Consider the following 18,332-nt stretch of genomic DNA (forward strand, 5'->3'; position numbering starts at 1 on the left):
GTTAGTGCTGAGTCTACCCACAACTAATAACAGTTTTTCCCCAGTAAATAACCTCAGGGTTCACAGTGTAATCAAATATCCTGCAACATAATTCAGTGCAAAGCTGGTTTGATTTCAAGTTCTTTAGATACACAGTTTTATTATAAATTTTTTATTTGTCGGTGTATGCCACGTGTGGGTATATCTGGAAGCCAAAAGAAGGTTTGGATGCTTTGGAGCTGGAGTTGCAGGTGGTTGTGAGTCTCACAATGTGAATTCTAGGAACCAAACTGGGGTTCCTCTAGAATAACAAGTGCCTTTAATCACTAAGCCATCTCTCCAGCTCCATTTTATTTATGACTGTTGTAGGATATTTGATCCCATTGTGAACCCCCACACACACCTTTAATCCAAGAGCTTTCTGTGTCGGATTTAATAAAGTTCACCCTAGGTCAAGAGGCAGAGCAAGAAACCAGCTGACAGGGATTAAGCAATAAGGAGGGGCATTGAGTTGAAGGGTATTTAAGACAGCATGGAGAAGGAGGCGTTTTCAGCTCTTTAGTTCCTTGGCCTTTAGCTCTTTGGCTTTTTCCTTCTGGGTTGTCAGATGAGCTAGCAAGCTTTTGTTTTTCGTCTTCTTAGCTTTTTTCTTCCAGATGTGAGTTTAGTAGGAAGGTCAGCTGGGTGCCACTCTGAGCTAGCAGATTTTCACCCCAGCATCTGGCTCCTGAGTCTTCATCAGTAAAATCAAACGATTTAGGATTTTCTTTCATATAACAACATCTGATCACATTTACTTTGTTTTGTCTGCATGTGGCTCAAAGGGATCAAACCCAGGTTAGGCCTGGCGGGCCCTTTTACCTGCTGAGACAGCTCACCAGCCCTAGATACATGGTTTAGAAGACCAATCACATTCAAATATACCAAATATGCCTTAGTTTCAGCTTCAGTTAAAACATAGAGTGATGGGCTGGAGAGATGGCTCGGTGGTTAAGAGCGCTATCTATTCTTCCAGAGGTCCTGAGTTCAATTCCCATCCACCACATGGTGGCTTACAACCATCTATAGTGTGATCAGATGCCCTCTTCTGACATGGAGGTGTATGTGCAGCTAAAGCATTCATATACATTAAAGTAAATGACAAATAAACATTTTTAAAAAAATGTATAGTGACACTATGTAGCAAATATTTTATGTTAATGATCATTCACAAATAATGATTTATTGATTTTTGCAATGCGAGGCTGGAGTCCATGGTTCAAACATGCTAGATACAGGTTCTACCATTGATCTACACTCCCAGCCCGTTAGCAATAATTTAAAAGCATGTTCCCTCAAATGTTCTTCCTTAAACCTCCTGGTTTTTGTTGTTGCTGTTTTCTCGTTTGTTAAGACAGGGTTTCTCTGTGTAGCCCTGGCTGTCCTGGCCTCGCTTTGTTAGACCAGGCTGGCCTTGAACTAACAGACAGTCTGGTCTGCCTCTGCATCTCAAGTGCTAGGGTTAAAGGAGTGTGCCAGAACTGCACGGGCCTACACTTCCTCTTGAACGCGGTCCCTCAGGGGAAAATGCTCAGACTTGTTGGGGATGCTCGACGGTAGAGTGCACAGCTATAATGCAGGACGAGAAGGCACGGGCCAGCGGGCCAGCGGGCCAGCGGGCCAGCTCTCAGCCCAGAAAACATTTGGAATTCACTCAAGCTTCGACTTCTACATAGACACATATTTACATTATTTTAGAGAATGATTCCATCTGAGTAGTTTAAAATCCAATCAAAGACATCTCTACAACTCAACTTAGGGGCTATTCTTTTTTTTTTTAAAGATTTATTTATTTATTTATTTATTTGTTTGTTTATTCTTTATTATGTACACAGTGTTCTGCCTACATGCACTTAGGGGCTATTCTTTTTTTTTTTTTTAAGATTTATTTATTTATTTATTTATTTATCCTTTATTGTGTACACAGTGTTCTGCCTACATGCACACCAGAACTCATTATAGATGGTTGTGAGCTACCATGTGGTTGCTGGGAATTGAACTCAGGACCTCTGGAAGAACTGCCAGTGCTCTTAACCTCTGAGCCATCTCTCCAACCCCCACGGGCTATTCATGATAGTGAACTTAACAATCATTCACAAATTCACCATTGTGAAATAAAACACTAGATAGCAAAGAAAATGGATACACAGGAAATACAGACATCTGGGCTAAAGAGGCAGTAATGAGATAGGTATAGGGCAAGAAAATATACTCAGAGTATCTGGGAGTAGTAAAAGTCCCAACACCATACACAGAGAAGACGGGTCAGATGAGCATGCAGAAGGAACACTTGCCAGCCACCAACGACGCCACTTCTTTCCACTGCTGCACGTCTTCTTCCTCCAGCACCTAACAAGGCAACTGAGCAAGTTTCTCCTTTCTCTATACTTCCCCCCTTGGTGAACACCAGTCCTCTGGTTCAACTTGATAACATGCATCTTTATCTCTAACTCTAAGCTCACTTTATGGAAGCTCTTTACTGCCACCACCAGATGTTAACTCCTCATGTTTATCATTCAAACTAGGGATGGGCGTGGTGGCACATGCCTTTGGTACCAGCATTCAGGAGGCATTGGCAGGCCCTGTTACACAGAGAAACCCTGGCTCCAAAAACCAAAAACCAGGGCTAAAAAAATCAAATATAACTAAAATCAAATGTATCTGCTTTCTCAAAGGTTCTGTCTCCTAACACTGTCTGTTCTTAGTAAAAGCTTAGAATTTAAGTAACGTTAGCTTTTTTTCTTTCATTTTCTACTGTGTAGTCAGTCAACAAAAGACTACTTCAAAATTATTTTCCTATTACTTAACTCATCTTGCTTTACCCACATTTTATTTCTTACTTAAACCACTTTAAGTCTTAAAAAAATTGTTTGTGAGGCTGGAGAGATGGCTCCTAATTGGGAGCACTGGCTGCTCTTCCTGGTTCAATTCCCAGCACCCACATGGTAGCCAGGGTTTCTGAAACCCTCACACAGACATACATACAGGCAAAACACCAATGAACACACAAAAAAGAAAAAATATGTTTTCAATTCTGTGTATACTTCTAACTTTTAATTATGTGTATCTGTGTTAAGACTGTACAGGTGAGCGTAGGTGTTCTCAAGAGGGCAGAAGAGGGCATCAGATCCCTTGAAGCTGGAGTTACAATTGCCTGATGGTGTAGGGAGCCAAATGCAGGTCCCCTGCAAGAGCAGTGTGTACTCCTGACTACTGAGCCATCTCTCTAGTACCCCCTCAATTAAAAAAAAAATGTATTTATTTTATAGGTTAGGGGAAAGGGTATTCACCAAGGCACACACATCAAAGAACAATTTGCAGGAGCCAGTTCTTTCCTTTCACAATGCAGGGATTCAACTCAGGTCATCAGGTAGTAAGTGCCTTTCATTGCTGTGGTGGTTTGAATGAGATTAGCCCCCATAAGCTCATATATTTGAATACTTGGTCTCCAGTTGGTGCAACTGTTTAGAATGAACTAAGAGGTGAGATTAGCTCTCTCTCTTTCGTGGTAGTTGTCCAATATATAAGCTCTCAGCAACTGCTCCAGCATCATGACTGCCTGACGATTGCTCTTCACAATGGTTATGGACTCACCCACTAGAATGTAAACCCAATAATCTCTTTCTTCTATAAAGAGCCTTGGTCATGGTATCTGCACAGTAATAGAAAAAGTAAGACACCCACAAAACAATATTATGGGCCCAACCACCTCAGACTCTTCTCACTTGGTTTGAAGATGTACTCAAGAGGACAAGCATTTGCTAGTACACTGGAGGCCCTGCGTTTGTCTCCAGTGCAAATCAAAAGCCTCAAACTCATGTGGTAGCACAAGCTTGTAATCCTAGTAATTCCAATGCTGGAGAAGGGTAGAGAATTTGAGGCCAGCCTGGGCAACACAGAAAGAAGGGAGGAGAAGCTGTGATCGGGAGGTAAAGTAAATAAATTAATTAATTTCAAAAAGAAAGAAAGAAAGAACCTGGTTGCAGTGGTGTATGTCTGTAATCCCAGCACTCAGGGAGGTAGAGGCAGGCAGATCTTTCTGTGAGTTCAAGGCCAGCCATGGCTACACAGAGAAACCCTGTCTTGGAGAAAACAATGACTCTTTTTGAGAAGAAATTTTGTATTAGTCAACTCCCTACTCCTAAGGCCTCCATTTTAAAAGATCATTCTGGTGCTGGAGAGATGGCTCAGCAGTTAAGAGCCCAGGCTGCTCTTCCAGAAGACCCAGGTTTAATTCCCAACAACTACATAGCAGTTCACAACTATTAGTAACTCCAATCCCAGGGGATCCAATACCTTTTTTGGGCCTCCTCAGGCACTTATACACATGTGGTACAAAGACATACAGGCAGGCAAAAACATAAAAAAATAAACAAAAAATGAAAAGCTAAATGACAATAATATAAATTAAATCACAGATGAAGGAAGTAGTCGGTCTCTGACCTTCCATTGATAACAGTAAACAGCCTCAGTTTTATATCCAAAGAGATATTTACATTCATATAAATTTCACAGCTTCTCATCATGCAAATACCCAGAAAGATAAGAGGCTTTGAATATCCTTTCATGATACATACAGGTGGTAATTTCAATTTCCTTTCAATCATTCTAAAAAGAATCAGCATAACTACACAAAGCAGGTTTCAAAAGCAGGAAGCAGAAGTAATGAGATGCTTTACAAGTACCTTTCTGAATGCTTTCAGTTCCTTTTGTAGGGCCTTGGGGCAACCCTTCAATGTAAGTGCTTGGCAACAAGTCTGCTGAGATAGGCTGACCTTGTAACTTTTGGAGTCTTTCTTGCACGGCACTGGTCAGATCTATATAAGCCTCATCGATGCTGGCACGTTCAATCACAGCAAAATGAGACATTATCTCCATCACTTCAACACTAGCTTCCCGGTACCTAAGTATAAATATCATACATGCAGGCAATAAGCAGATACAATCTTGTGACTGTCAGCCTCATAATGAACAAGAATATCCATAAGCAAGAAACAAGTGGCTTCATAAAGATGTGATAATTACTTAACTGAAGGGAACAATGGATAGGTGGATAAGCAATAGAAACAAGGAAAAGAAAGAATGCTAGGAAAGCTTTTTCATGCAATGCTAGCGCCATACCAAGTTAAAAAGCATGCAGGACCCCTCTAAAAAAAAGACAAAGCCTAGCACTATGAAACACTCTGTTCACTTATCCCTTTACTATTTACACAACTGAATCTTTTGCTTTAGAGTCTATCTTCAAACAAGACACAACTTACAGAGAACATGACACTCATCAGACCAGATCTTTCCTACGACAGCAACTTCACTACAAATTAATAAATTGACTATGGACCTCAATTTCTGTCAATAGTGTTTGGCTAACATAAGACAATCACTTTGGATATACTATCATTCAAATTATGAAGACAAGTGCCTAGAATGTGACCACACTTCTGCGCAGGTGGGCTACCTTCTTTAGGGGAATACCATCTCATCATAGATCTATTTAAAACATGGGATAGTGTTCTGTCAACGACAAAAACTAGGTCATCTGGGAAAAGAAAAACTCAGCTGAGAAAATGCCTTCATCAGACTGTCCTGTAGGCATGTATGTGAGGCATTTTTTGACTGATTGCTGTGGGAAGGCCCGGATCAGAGGGCAGTGCTATTTCTGGAAAGAAATCCTAGGCTGTATAAAAAAAAAAAAAAGACAACCTGTATATAGACTGAGTATTTTTATGTATACACAGATACACACATGCATATATATACATATATATAAAACAACAACTAAAGAAAAAGAGGCCATGAATTTGAAAACAGGGAAGGGTTATACAGGGAGATTTGGAAGGAAAAAAAAGAGAAAAATGATGCAATTATAATCTCAAAAACTTATTTAAAAAGAAAGATGGACTATGTGATTTGTTTTGTTTTGTTTTGTTTTTCAAGACAGAAACTCTCTGTGCAGACTTGGCTGTCCTGGACTCACTCTGTAGACCAGACTGGCCTCGAACACACAGAGATCCACCTGCTCCTGCCTCCCAGAGTGCACCCTGCTGAACTGCGTGATCTTTACGTCAAACAAACCCCTTCTTCTCTAAGTTGTTTAGTCAGTATTTCATCACAACAATAGAAAGCAAACTGAGACAAACTATAAATGGCTTTTCTAGCCATATAGCTAGTTTTTCTGTAACAATCTGAATATTTTCTTTACTGTGGTTTGAATTTGCTATATAATTTAAAGTTCTTTGTTTTTGTTATATTTTTCATAAAAATGGAAATATTTGCATGTCTTCAGTTAGATACTCTATAATTACTGTTCCAAAATGTCATCAAATGAGAATTATAGACTATTTAACTTTTTTCTTACAATCTGTATTTGCATTAGGAAAAAAGCCTTAAAGGACAAAAACAACAACAACAACAACAACAAATAGTGTGCAATACACTCATACAGAGAGCTGGAAAAGGACATTCTATTGTAGTTGCTGGTACGTCTTTATAGCCTCTCAGGCAAGTTATTCTATTTTGAAGGACATTTGAAAAACTATATTGCAGGTGTTTTTGCAAGTAGTATACATGGTGGTTTGAATAGGAATGGCTCTCATCAACTAATGTGCTTGAATGATTGGCACATAGGGAACGGCACTATTAGGAGTTGTGGCCTTGTAGCGCTCTCGGCTCCTCCTCCTCCATGTCTGCCTGCATGCTGGTTATCCAAGACAGGGTTCCTCTATATAGCCTGGGCTGTTCTGAAACTAGCTTTGCACACTAGGGTGACCTTGAACTCACAGAGTTCCACCTGCTTCTGTCTACTGCTCAGCAAGCTATTAATCTTTTGTCAATTGTATCTGTAGACTTCCAGTTCACAGGTCAATTCAGAAATATTTAAAGTCCCAAGTCAAAGCCTGATGCCTATAGCATACCATACAATATAGCGTACTATGAGAATGCAGATAGATACTAGAATCTGAAAAGAACAGATATAAATCTCCAGTTTTCCATTCAACTGTATGATCTTAAACTACTTAAACTCTGAGCTGGGGATATAGCTCAGTTGGTAGAATATTTGCTAAGCATACATGAATCTAGGCGTTCTGACATCCTCACACAGACATGCATGCAGACAAAATACCAATGCACATGAAATAAAAAAGGAGGAAAAAGAAAAAAGAAAACAAAAGGCCCCTGTCCTTCCAACCTGGGCCCAGCAAAATGGATCCCACAAAGAAGGTGGCAAGAAGCAGGGCGGTGCCGCCAACCACACTCACAGGCACGTTTATGGAGTGGGCTTCAAGAAGCACGCCCCTCAGGCAAAGAAATCTGTAAATTTCCTACGAAGGAGCTGGGACTTCAGATGTGCACACCAGGCTCATTATGCTGTGTGGGCCAGAGGGGTAATGCTCCACACCCTATCCCTGTGTGCTTGTCCAGAAAACGTAATGAGGGTTCACCAGTCAAGCTCTACACACTGGCAACTTGCGCCTGTTACCACATTCAAAAATCTAGTCATGTGGGGGAGAACTAACCTGCTGAGTGGCAAATGAAGTAGCAGAACCGAAAAAAGAAAAAAAAGAAAACTGATAAAGTGATCTCCTTTGAGTTTATTCAATTCTTTCTCTCCCTACCTCCTCCTCCACTGTAACAATCCTAGATATCCCACTAGCATGTCAGTTTGACTCACCCTTCCCTGGAAAAACCATTAATTTTACAGTCATTTAAGTTACTTATGTCAAGTGCTCTTCGCCAGAGCCAACTCCGCAGAGTGTCCCCCACTTACAGATTTGTATTTTATGTGTCTGGTATCCACAGAGGCCACAAAAGGTCTTTGGATTCCCAGGAACTAGAGTTAAAGACAGTTGTGGTTAACTATAGGGGTGCTAGGAAGTGAACCTGGGGTCTTCTGGAAGAGCAACAAGGGCTTTCAAATTACTGAGCCATCTCTCTAGCCTCTGTGTAACTTACATTTTTTAATGCTTTTATGATGTTTGTGCATGTATGTGCACATGCATGCATGCAAATGTGTGGAGGTCAGAGGACAACTTCTGGGAGTTGGTTCTCTCCTGCCACCACCTTTACCCACTGAACCATCCCACTGGCCCAGTACAGGCTTCAATACAACAAGTGTTCATTCCATCTATCTATCTATCTATCTATCTATCTATCCATCCATCCATCTATCTATCTATCTATCTATCTATCTATCTATCTATCTATCTATCCATCCATCCATCTAATGTGTCATAAGACAACTGGCAGGAGTTGAGTTGCTGCTCCCTCTCCACCATATGGGTTCCAGGTATAAACACCTGCTGGACCATCTCACCAACCCCATAATAACTAATTAAAAAGAAAAAAGATTTAGCTACACAGCAGTGGCACATGCATTCAATCCAAGCACTCAGGAAGCAGAGGCAGGCAGATCTCTGAGTTCAAGACCAGCCTGGTCTACAGAACAAGTTCCAGGACAGCCAGGGCTACATACCCTATCTCAAAAAACAAAACAAAACAAAATGCCAAAAAAGATTTTATTTATTTGTAAAATTATGTGAATGGGGAAGGGTATAATATGTGTACCTGAGTACAAATGTCCTCAGAAGCCAGAGGCATCAGATCCCTCTATTGCTGGGGTTATAAGCAGTTTAAATGCTCAGTGTGGATGCTGGGAACCTTAGGTCCTCTGCAAGAACAGTATCTGCTCTTAAATATTGGACCATTTTTCATCTCTCCATAATAACTGATTTTTAAACAAGGAAAATAAGTGGTTCCTTAAAGGTAAGAACTATTACAGGCAATAATAAAACTGTTACTACTGAAGTACACACAAAGTATTTAACTCAGAGACACAAGACACTGACAGACGTTTTCACATTAGTTTAAACGACATTAGTTTTCACATTAGTTTATTGAGCACCCTGCAAGGAGCAAACAGACCAGCAGTAATAAGTATCACCTGTACCTCTTTTTTTAAAAATGTGTTCTTTGTTATTAAATCTAGGAGCTCATGAATGCTAGCCACACTCCCATACCCACAAAATACTTCCTAACTCCTCTATGTTCTTTTATAATGTTTTTTGCTTACTTGGTGAGGTTAGCTTTCCCACGGGACTCACGAACTTGTGCCAGGAGAAGATCTGGACATAGCTTCTTAGCATCATCTGCCCACATATTTCTAGTGACCCCAAATGCACGAGCTTCATAACTCACTGCAATGATTCTAACGTTAGTGGGGAGAAAAGGAAACAAAACCAAACATATTACATGATGCTACTATTCAATTCCAGACACAGCAGTTCAAAAATCTCAAGAACAAGACCTAGAACAGCACCACTGAGTTTCCATAGATTAAAATACTAGTGGGGTCTGGGGTGATGGTTAAGGGTTGAGAGCATTGGTTCGTTAGATTCCCAGCACACACATGGTAATTTACAACCATCTGTAATTCCAGTTCCTATAAATCTGATGCCCTCTTTTGGCCTCTGTGGGTACCTTATCAGGTGGTACAGAGACATACATGGGGACAAAACACTCATGCACATAAAAATATTTTTAAACTACTAGGGGGACTGGAGAGATGACTCAGTTAAGTGCCGGCCACACAAGCAAGCAGATCTGAGTGTGGATCCCCAGGACCCGCAGAAAAAGCCAGGGCCAGCAGTACGCCTTTCCTCCCAGATCTGGGAAGGCAGAGATGGGCTGATCCCTGGAGTTTGCTGGCCCACCAGCCTAGCTCAATCAGTGAGCTTCAGGCTCAGTGAAAGACTCTCAAGACATAAAGCAGAGAGCAACTGAAGAAGACCTTCAATATTAACCTCCAATTCCGCCCACCCCCAAAAACATACTAAGAGCCAGTTTTGACACAATCAATGATACATACCCACCACCTTTCCATGTTTTGTACTGCACAACTGCACAAGGTTTATTCCTCAACTGAGGATTTTGCCGCTGTTCCACTTGGACAAAAAAACAATCCATATCTACAAGAGCAACCACTCGATCCTGTCCAGGAGCCATTATTTCTGGAAGATATTTAATAAGCAGAAAAATAATTTAAAATAAAAAATCCCCATTGTATTTATACCAGGTGTAGTAGTACACACCTTTGATCTCAGCACCCAGGAGGGAGAGGCAGGCAGATCTTTCAGTTCCACATAGTAAGACCCTGTCTCAGAACACTAACAACTATATTTCTACATTCTAACTGATAAACTACAACAATAGAAGCATGGAAACTAAGAAGAATAAAAGGCATTTTCATCTTCTGTTGACAGAATAAACTAGTACAATTTTATGAAGGTAGTGAGTATTTACAGCTTTAAATATAGTTTCACTTGGCTCAGATTCTGATCTTCCTGCATTGACCTCAAGTGATGGGATTACAAGCATGCATCATTCCAAGTGCCTATGTGTGGGCTGGAGAAGTGGCTCCAAAGTTAAGAGCGCTGACTGCTTTTCCAGAGGTCCTGAGTTCAATTCCCAGCAACCACATGGTGGCTCACAACCATCTATAATGAAATCTGGTGCCCTCTTCTGGCGTGCAGGCAGGACACTGCCTATGTAATAAATAAACAAATCTTAAAAAACAAGTGACTCTGTGTGTGTGTCTCTATATATAAAGGCATAAGTCATATACAAATACTAAATATGACATTTTACATAAAAGACCCAAGCGTCTGCAGACTTCAGGAAGGGTATAATATGAATCTGGAAGGACAATAAATATATACAACATCATAGCATTTATGCAAAATTGAGGATCTCCTTGTATAACTCTTTAACTTATTATACCCTTTAACTTATTATGTAGACTAGGCTAGCTTCAAACTCACAGATCCAACTGCCTCTGCTTCCTGAGTGCTGGGACTAGATGTTTGTGCCACCACAACTTTCACCATACAAATTTTTTATTCTGAAATAATTTTTTATGCATCTGGATATACAGCATGGTGCCGCTACTCATATCCCAGCATTCAAGAGGCTAAGACAAGAAGATTTTAAGTTCAAGTTCAGCGCAGACTACATAGAAAGTCAGAAGAAGAAAATAAAGAGGATAACCTAATACTGTGTACATGTTTCTCTGCAGATTTTCAATAACTAAGCATTAATAGATCCTCCCTGTGACAACTATTTTTGTGATGTTCAGGGATTTTCTATTTTTGCAATTTCTTTGTTTTAAAGAGCGATTCTACCCCCGACCCCTTTTTAAAACAGAATGTCATGTAGCCCAAAGTGGTCTCAAAACTTGCTCTGTAGCCAAGGATGACCTTGAACTCTTTGGTCCCCCTGCCAAATGCTGAGATTATAGGTACATACCACCACGGTCATGCATAATTTTTTTTTTCAAGACAGTGCTTCTTTCCTTTTTTTTTTTTTTTTTTTTTTTTCAAGACAGGGTTTCTCTGTGTAGCCTTGGCTATCCTGGACTTGCTTTGCAGACCAGGGTGGCCTTGAACTGGGATCACAGGCGAGCGCCACCATGCCTGGCTGGCATCGTGATTTTTTTTAAAGGTTCTCAAGACAGCTCTAATACGCAGAAGCTTTGCATACGAATGGCCTATCATAAATAATAATTTCACAGAAACACAGGAAGTTGATGCTTTAAATACAAGAAACAGGTTATACAGATGAGTGAGCTAGCGCCCAACTGTAACTTTAAAAGATTTTTTTCAAAAGAACACAACCAACTACAACTACAAAGCTGCAACATTAATGTAAAGAAAACAAAATGATTAAGAAAAATTTGAATGTTCAAGGCATTAACTCCTTACAAATCCAACTAATTACTCACCTAAGACAAAGCGCTCTTAAGTTAAAAAAACAAAAGAGCAAAACCCGTAAGTCAGGCAGGCATCCCTTTCCTGTAATACTGAAACAGATAAAGCCAGAAAATGGCAAATGTGTTGCCACAATCAATACACGGTAAGTATATTCGATATAAATTTCACAGGTAAAACTGGAAGCTGTGATTTAAGAGAAAAAAAAAAAAACCACCTCATAAAACATGAAGGATAACAGATAATGGAGCTGTTCAGCCCTTCGATTGATGCGTTCCTTTTGTATTTAACGTATGTATTGTTGATAAGTCAACACAGTGCCAAAACTCTGTTTCAGAGAGGATTGCATAAATTTGGGTTTGGCTTTTTTCCCCTTTTTGGTTTTGTTTTGTGATGCAGGGTCTCACGTTATAGCTCAGCCTGGCTTCAAACCTGAAGCAATCCTCCTGCCTCAGCCTCCCAGAGGCATAGTGGGATGCCTTTTAAAACATCTCAGTTCATCCCATTCTGTACAACACACGTTTGGAGCCGGTCGTGTAGTAACTCGCTCAAGAAAATATGTGCGGGTGAAGAGGAAGGTGTAAAAGCTACAAGAAAATGATCCCTTCTACAAGAGAACCCTCCTCGGCGAGAATCTCACGGCCTTCTCTCCCAGGAAGCACGCTTTCGTTTCGGCCCAGCGCACCCCGAGTCACTCCCAGAAAAACTAACAGCCAAGACTCCAAGAAGCAATCTTACAGGGCGATCCCGAGCCGCGTTTTCCTCTCCTTACCTCGGCGACGGACACCTGTCAAAACTGTCAAGAGCGACGCGGCGGACTCCGGGTTGAGCCCACCCGCAGGAAGATGACAGCGTCTAGACGAACTCGTCGACTTCCCAGGAGCAGGTCAGTGGACTCCGAGGGAGACTTACTGCCTGTGATGACGAGACCAGCTTGGGATCCCTAGGACCCCGGCCGTCACAGCCTGCAGGGTTTGCACCCAACAGCAAGCTCGGAGGAGATAAAAACTTCAGCCCCGCGCGCGCCGCGGGGAACGGTTGACGCGCCTGCGCACCGCGGGACTTCCGCCCCCCGCCCCGCCCCGCCCGGCGCGTCGGCCTCACTGAGCCGCCACTTCCGCGCGCGCACGCGCAGTGGCGGCCCCCCGCGCGTGCGCAACGCTGGGTTCTTCCTAGCTCCAACCTCTGGTACTCACGCTCCTCCTCCTGTTCCCCACCCCCAGCCCGCCGCGGCCCGGTATCAACGTGTGGTCCCGCCAGGGGAGCCGTGCGTACCTCGTGCTCCTGGGACGGCGGTGGTGTTCCCGGCTCTAGCCATGGAGATGGAACAAGTGAACGCGCTCTGCGAGGAGCTAGTGAAAGCGGTGATGGTCATCATGGACCCCAGCTCCACCCAGCGCTACCGGCTGGAAGCCCTCAAGGTAGCTGGGGTCCTGGCGCCCTGGGCCTGCCCCGAGACCCCTATCCCAGGCTTCCCCCATGGCCTCTCCAAACTCAGGCCGTCTCCCGCCCTTGCGGCCCTTGGACCTCCCACTCCCGGAGGGGAGGGGAGCTTCTAATCGCGGCCCTCACCGCTTCCCACTTGGGTCTTCTCTTGCTTGCGTGCCTGTCTTTGCATCGCACGTTAGGGTCCCTAAGTGCTGCCCATTCCCGAGCCGCTTCCCAGTGACCCTTCTGCCCACTCCTCACTTCTTTTCACTCTATACCCCAGCACGATCTCCACCAGCGCAGGCTGCGCCGGCTCTGACGCCCGAGGAAGCCCCACATTCTCTGGCGTTCGGGGAGTGCACGTGCAAATTCCTCTCCCAGTGCCACCCTCATCCTCCCTACTGATCCGTTCCTTGTTCGTGCTTATTCCAGATCCCCGAGTGTCCATTTTCTTACATCCTTAACATGCCTCTGTCTCTTTCGAGTCTCGGGCATCTTTCGGCTGATTTGTAACACTCCTTCCATGTTTACAGCTGTGAGATTCTTCGGCTATTTTTGCGCAAAGATGAGCTTTACCACTGGCTTTGCATTTTCACAGGGGCACTTTGGTTTCCTGGAAGTAGTTTTCTTGAGTCCCAGGTGCTCTGCCCCCCGGGTCTAGCTCAAGTTTTGCTAATAGCTGCAACAGAGCCTCTTCCCCATTAGAGTGAGCACCAACGTAGATGTTTGGAACCAGACAATTGTGTGCTCTTTGTTTTGGTTTGGTTCGGTTTGATTCGAAACAGGATTTCTCTTGTGTGTAGCCCTGGTTGTCTTGGAACCTCCTTTCTACACCAGGCTGGCCTCACAGAGAATCTGCCTGCCTCTGCCTCCCAAGTGCCGGGTTTAAAGGTGTGTGCCACCACGCCCAGCATTCTTTCTGTTTCTAATTGTGAATTTTACATAGACACGGAAATGGAATTCCACGGTGGTCTTGAATAGGCCTGTGGCCTAAACTCAACTGATACACAGATTTGCTTGTTTACTATTCCTTCCTTTCACCAGTAGTTTTTAAAGCTAATTCTGGGGCTTGACATTTACCTATATGGGTAGCTCTCTAACAGCTTTTCACCCTTTTAGAGCCATTTTATTTTTAGTGTTAACATAACTCCTATCAAAATGGAGAGTATCAGTAATACTAATCTAAATTTTGCAACTTAAAAATGGAGCTAAAAAGACAGGCCTGGTGGTACAGGCATGTAATCCCTGCTTCTGGGGTGATTCAAAAGAAACTTAGTGAGACCCTTTCTCAAAAAATAAATGGAAATGCCTGGGGAGATGGCAGAGAGAGTTGAGTACTTGTTATTATGGCTGGTGCCATAGTCCAGGTATAAGGGAAGAAGAGATGAGCAAACTTCTGAGTTTGCTGGCTAGACAGTCTAAGCAAATCAGGTTCAAGGTTCTCAAAACAGCAAAAAGAAAAAGACATCCATCTTCAATCTCTGGCTTCCATTTGCCTGTGCAGCTATATCATACATGAACACATACATGAAAACACTGCATGCATACTCTAAAGAGATAAAGCTGAGGATATGGTTTAGTGATATCATGCTTGCCTTACACATGAAGGTTCATTTCCCAGTAACACACACACATAATCAGTTAAGATTGGAATTTTCTTAGGATTTTTAGTCTTCATTCTGTCATGCTTCCCCATGGAAATACTAACTTTTCTTCTTTCAGTTTTGTGAAGAGTTTAAGGAAAAGTGCCCTATATGTGTTCCATGTGGCTTGAAGTTGGCTGAAAAAACACAAATTGCTATCGTCAGACATTTTGGCCTTCAGATCCTGGAACATGTTGTCAAGTAAGGAACTCTGGACACTGAAGTCTGTTGAAGAGAACAACTTCTTAACCCTTTTATGACCTACACAGCTGCTTTTCCAGTGACTAGAAAGAACAGAATGATCGCTAACACATGACCAGAACTCAGGATTTTTATTCTTGCTCCAGTTAAGTCATCTATGTAAAAAGTGTGTTGTGAATGTTAAGTATTCGACAAGCCAAGCAAAGTGGCTCCCATCTCTAATGCTTAGCACAGAGTGAAGCAGGAAGATTGCCAGGAGCTCAGGTCCTTCTAGGCTACTTAATTCTAGTGTAGTGGGTTACAGAGTGAAACATTGTCCCAGGAAACCAAATCTTAAAAACAAACAAAACTTTTTTTGTTTGTTTTTGAGAAGCAGCTATGTTGTTGTAGATGGCCAAGTGGATATTTGCCTTTGGAGTATCAACAGAATTAAGGAGAAGAGCTGATTTGTGACATGAATCATGTAAATGCTACATAATGCACAAAAATATATACAAAACTTCTCAAGAATTTTCCTATTGTTACTGTTCTGGTTTAATGTGGACAGTTTTGTCCATTCTCTTAAGAGTGCACCATCAGACATAGAATTTTTAACTAGATTTATGTATGTATTTTATGTGTATAAGTGCTTTGCCTCCCTATCTGTATGTGCACCGTGTATAGTCCTAATGCCCACAGAGGCCAGAAGAAGGTATTGGGTCCCCTGAAACTGGAGTTACAGATGGTGATGAACTGCCATGGAGGTGCTGGGACTTAGGTCCTCTGCAAGAGCAGTAACTGCTCTTAACTGCTGAGCCATCTTTCCAGCACCAAGAATGTTTTTAATGTTTTATTATTTTAAATTAACATGTGCTTGTGTGTGCAGATACACGGATATATAATTCTCCTAGAGCTTACAGGTTTTTACATGCTGCCCAACATGAGTGCTGGTAACCAAACTCAGGTCGTCCTAACCACTGAGACATCTCTCTAGCCTCAGAAGTATAATTTCCCTTTTTAAAAAAAAACTTTTTAAGTAATTAATTAATTTTGGTTTTGTTGGTTTGGTTTAGTTTTATTTTTTTAATGATTTATTTATTATGTGTACAGTGTTCTGTCTGCATACAGTGTACACCTGCCAGAAGACACCAGATCTCAAAATAGATGGTTATGAGCTACCAGGTGGGAGTAGAGAATTGAACTTAGGAGGAGCAGCCAGTGCTCTTAATCTTTGAGACCAAGTCTCAGTGTAGCCTTGACTGTCCTGGAATTTACAATTCAATTTAAGATGGCCTTGAACTCGCAGACATCTGCCTGGTCTCTGCCTCCAGAGTGCTAGGATAAAAGCTAAGCCACCACACCTGGCCAAAAGTATAATTTCTTAGTGAAACTTCTAGCATAATGTAAAGCAGGAAACAGATACTCTCTTTTGAAGAAAAGACTTGTGATGTGGTTTTGTTGATTTTCTGTTTTGTTGGTCAGGTTTCGCTGGAACAGCATGTCTCGATTGGAGAAGGTCTATCTGAAGAACAGTGTCATGGAGCTGATTGCAAATGTGAGCAAAGGGTTATTGGGAAATATGTGCTCTTAGACATCTCTGTAAAAGGTCATGGTTTCCACATAGGTCAGACAGTGGGGAGATTAAAGAGGGACCAGAGGAGATTAAAGATGCTCAGAACTGAATGAATAACATTCTTAGATAACACCAGATGAGGTGTCACACGGGAGGCAGAGGTGGGCAGATCTCAGTGAGTTTGAGGCCAGGCTGGTCTACATAATGATACATAGAGACTCTGCCTGAAAACAAACAAAAAATATGATTCTTAGGTGTAAATTAGATGATTGCAACACTATTCACTTTGAATCTTTTTTCCTTTATCTAAGCCGAATTACCGTGATCCACATGATGAAAATCATGAAACGGATTAGTTTCAACCCTAATAAGACTTCAGATGTGCTAAAAATTGATGGCCTTTTTACTTTAATTTTGATAATCTCATTGTATAGTTCTGGATGGTCTCAAACTATCGTCCTTCCTTTGCCTACCAAGTATTATGATTCAAAGTGTGCTCTGCCATGCCTGGTCACCCTTTCCCTTTTTGAAACAGGACTTTATTCTGTAGTTCATACTGTCTTCGTGTGACAGCAGTCCTCCTTTCAGCCTCCTGCATGCTGGGATTGCAGGCATGACCACCATGCCTATCTTTTCATGTCTTTCATAACAAAGGGCATGAAAGGGAGATCCCTGCATATTTAGTGTCTGCTTCTTGAGACGGTGTCTCATGAAGGCCAAGGTAGCTTCCATCTTGCTATGTAGCTGAGAACAAACTCGAATATCTGACCCTCTTGGGTGCAGGAATTACAGACAAGCACAAACAACCTGGTATTGTGCTACTTTTAATAGGAAAGTGATGCTTTGCCAACTTATGGATTAGTTTAGCTAGTTAAAACTTGTAATTTACTAGTCCTAAGTTGAGTAGCAGTGATGGATCACCAGTTTTAAAGTTTAAATTCTTGGAGGATGGTGATGGTTTATCCTTCTGTTTCAGTATTAGAGCTGCTGGTACTGTAGTGTTGCCCAATGCCCTTGAGGTTTATCAGTTTCCCAGGACATACCTTTTTTCTGTATTCCACCTTGGCCTTCAAAAACGAAGCAGTATGAACGTCTCTTCAGTTTGTGAACAAGAGCAGCAATGTTTTCCTGGCTCTGTGTCAGCCATTTATTAGCTGTTGGAACCTTCATTTATGTTTTAGGTGAGAACAATGATCAGTGAGAATGCAGGACAAGTGACTCAGACATGGAGAACAGGTTTAGGTTCAAAAGAGGCCTGATGATCAGGGTTGTACTTTAAAAAAATTTTTTTCAACTACATTTATGTGGAGGGTTGGGTGTGTTGTGGGTGCTGAGGCGTGTGTTGGGAGGTCAGAAGACAGCTTGAAGGAATCAATTCTCTTCTTTCACCATGTGGTTCTGGGGATGGAACTGAGGTTGTCAGCCTTGAGACCAAGTGATTGTACTCATTGCATCCCTGCAACCCACCTCACCCCATTTTTTTGAAGCAAAGTTACATGTAGCTCAGGGTGGCCTCAAACTTGATATGCAGTAGAGAATGACACTTCCTCCTTTCATCACTGTGTGTACACGCGTGCACGCACGGGTATAGCACAGGCCACTATCAAAGGTTAGAAGGCAGCTTTCAAAAGTCAGTTCCCTCTTTCTACCATGGGTTCCAGGAGTTGACTCAGGCCACTAGGCTTATTTAACCTGTTGAGCCATCTCATTGGCACAGAGGATGACTTTGGA

General features: G+C 42.1%; 2 protein-coding genes across 7 annotated transcripts in view; one reads left to right on the top strand and one right to left on the bottom strand.

The window, feature by feature from the left end:
* Polh (DNA polymerase eta) overlaps positions 1-13,184 on the bottom strand; it is a 32,435-nt gene extending 19,251 nt beyond the window's left edge. The window contains exons 1-5 of one of the 6 annotated variants that reach the window (XM_060369530.1): positions 13,053-13,184; positions 12,550-12,692; positions 9,881-10,022; positions 9,086-9,220; positions 4,704-4,921 (exon numbers count right to left, since the gene is read on the bottom strand). In XM_060369530.1, coding sequence (XP_060225513.1) covers positions 4,704-4,921; positions 9,086-9,220; positions 9,881-10,017 — 490 coding nt within the window. In that variant the 5' untranslated portion in view covers positions 10,018-10,022; positions 12,550-12,692; positions 13,053-13,184. Of the gene's footprint in view, positions 1-4,703; positions 4,922-9,085; positions 9,221-9,880; positions 10,023-11,791; positions 11,870-12,515; positions 12,837-13,052 lie in introns of those variants that run through there. The other 5 variants (XM_060369532.1, XM_060369531.1, XM_021640204.2 and 2 more) reach the window with 5 other exon arrangements.
* Positions 13,067-18,332, top strand: part of Xpo5 (exportin 5) — a 37,057-nt gene continuing 31,791 nt past the window's right edge. Inside the window, exons 1-3 of the mRNA XM_060369529.1 lie at positions 13,067-13,198; positions 14,928-15,049; positions 16,511-16,583. Of these exons, the coding sequence (XP_060225512.1) occupies positions 13,094-13,198; positions 14,928-15,049; positions 16,511-16,583 (300 nt within the window). The 5' untranslated portion in view covers positions 13,067-13,093. The remainder of the gene's footprint in view (positions 13,199-14,927; positions 15,050-16,510; positions 16,584-18,332) is intronic.

Source organism: Meriones unguiculatus, chromosome 16, assembly GCF_030254825.1.
Source record: "Meriones unguiculatus strain TT.TT164.6M chromosome 16, Bangor_MerUng_6.1, whole genome shotgun sequence".
NCBI lineage: Eukaryota > Metazoa > Chordata > Mammalia > Rodentia > Muridae > Meriones > Meriones unguiculatus.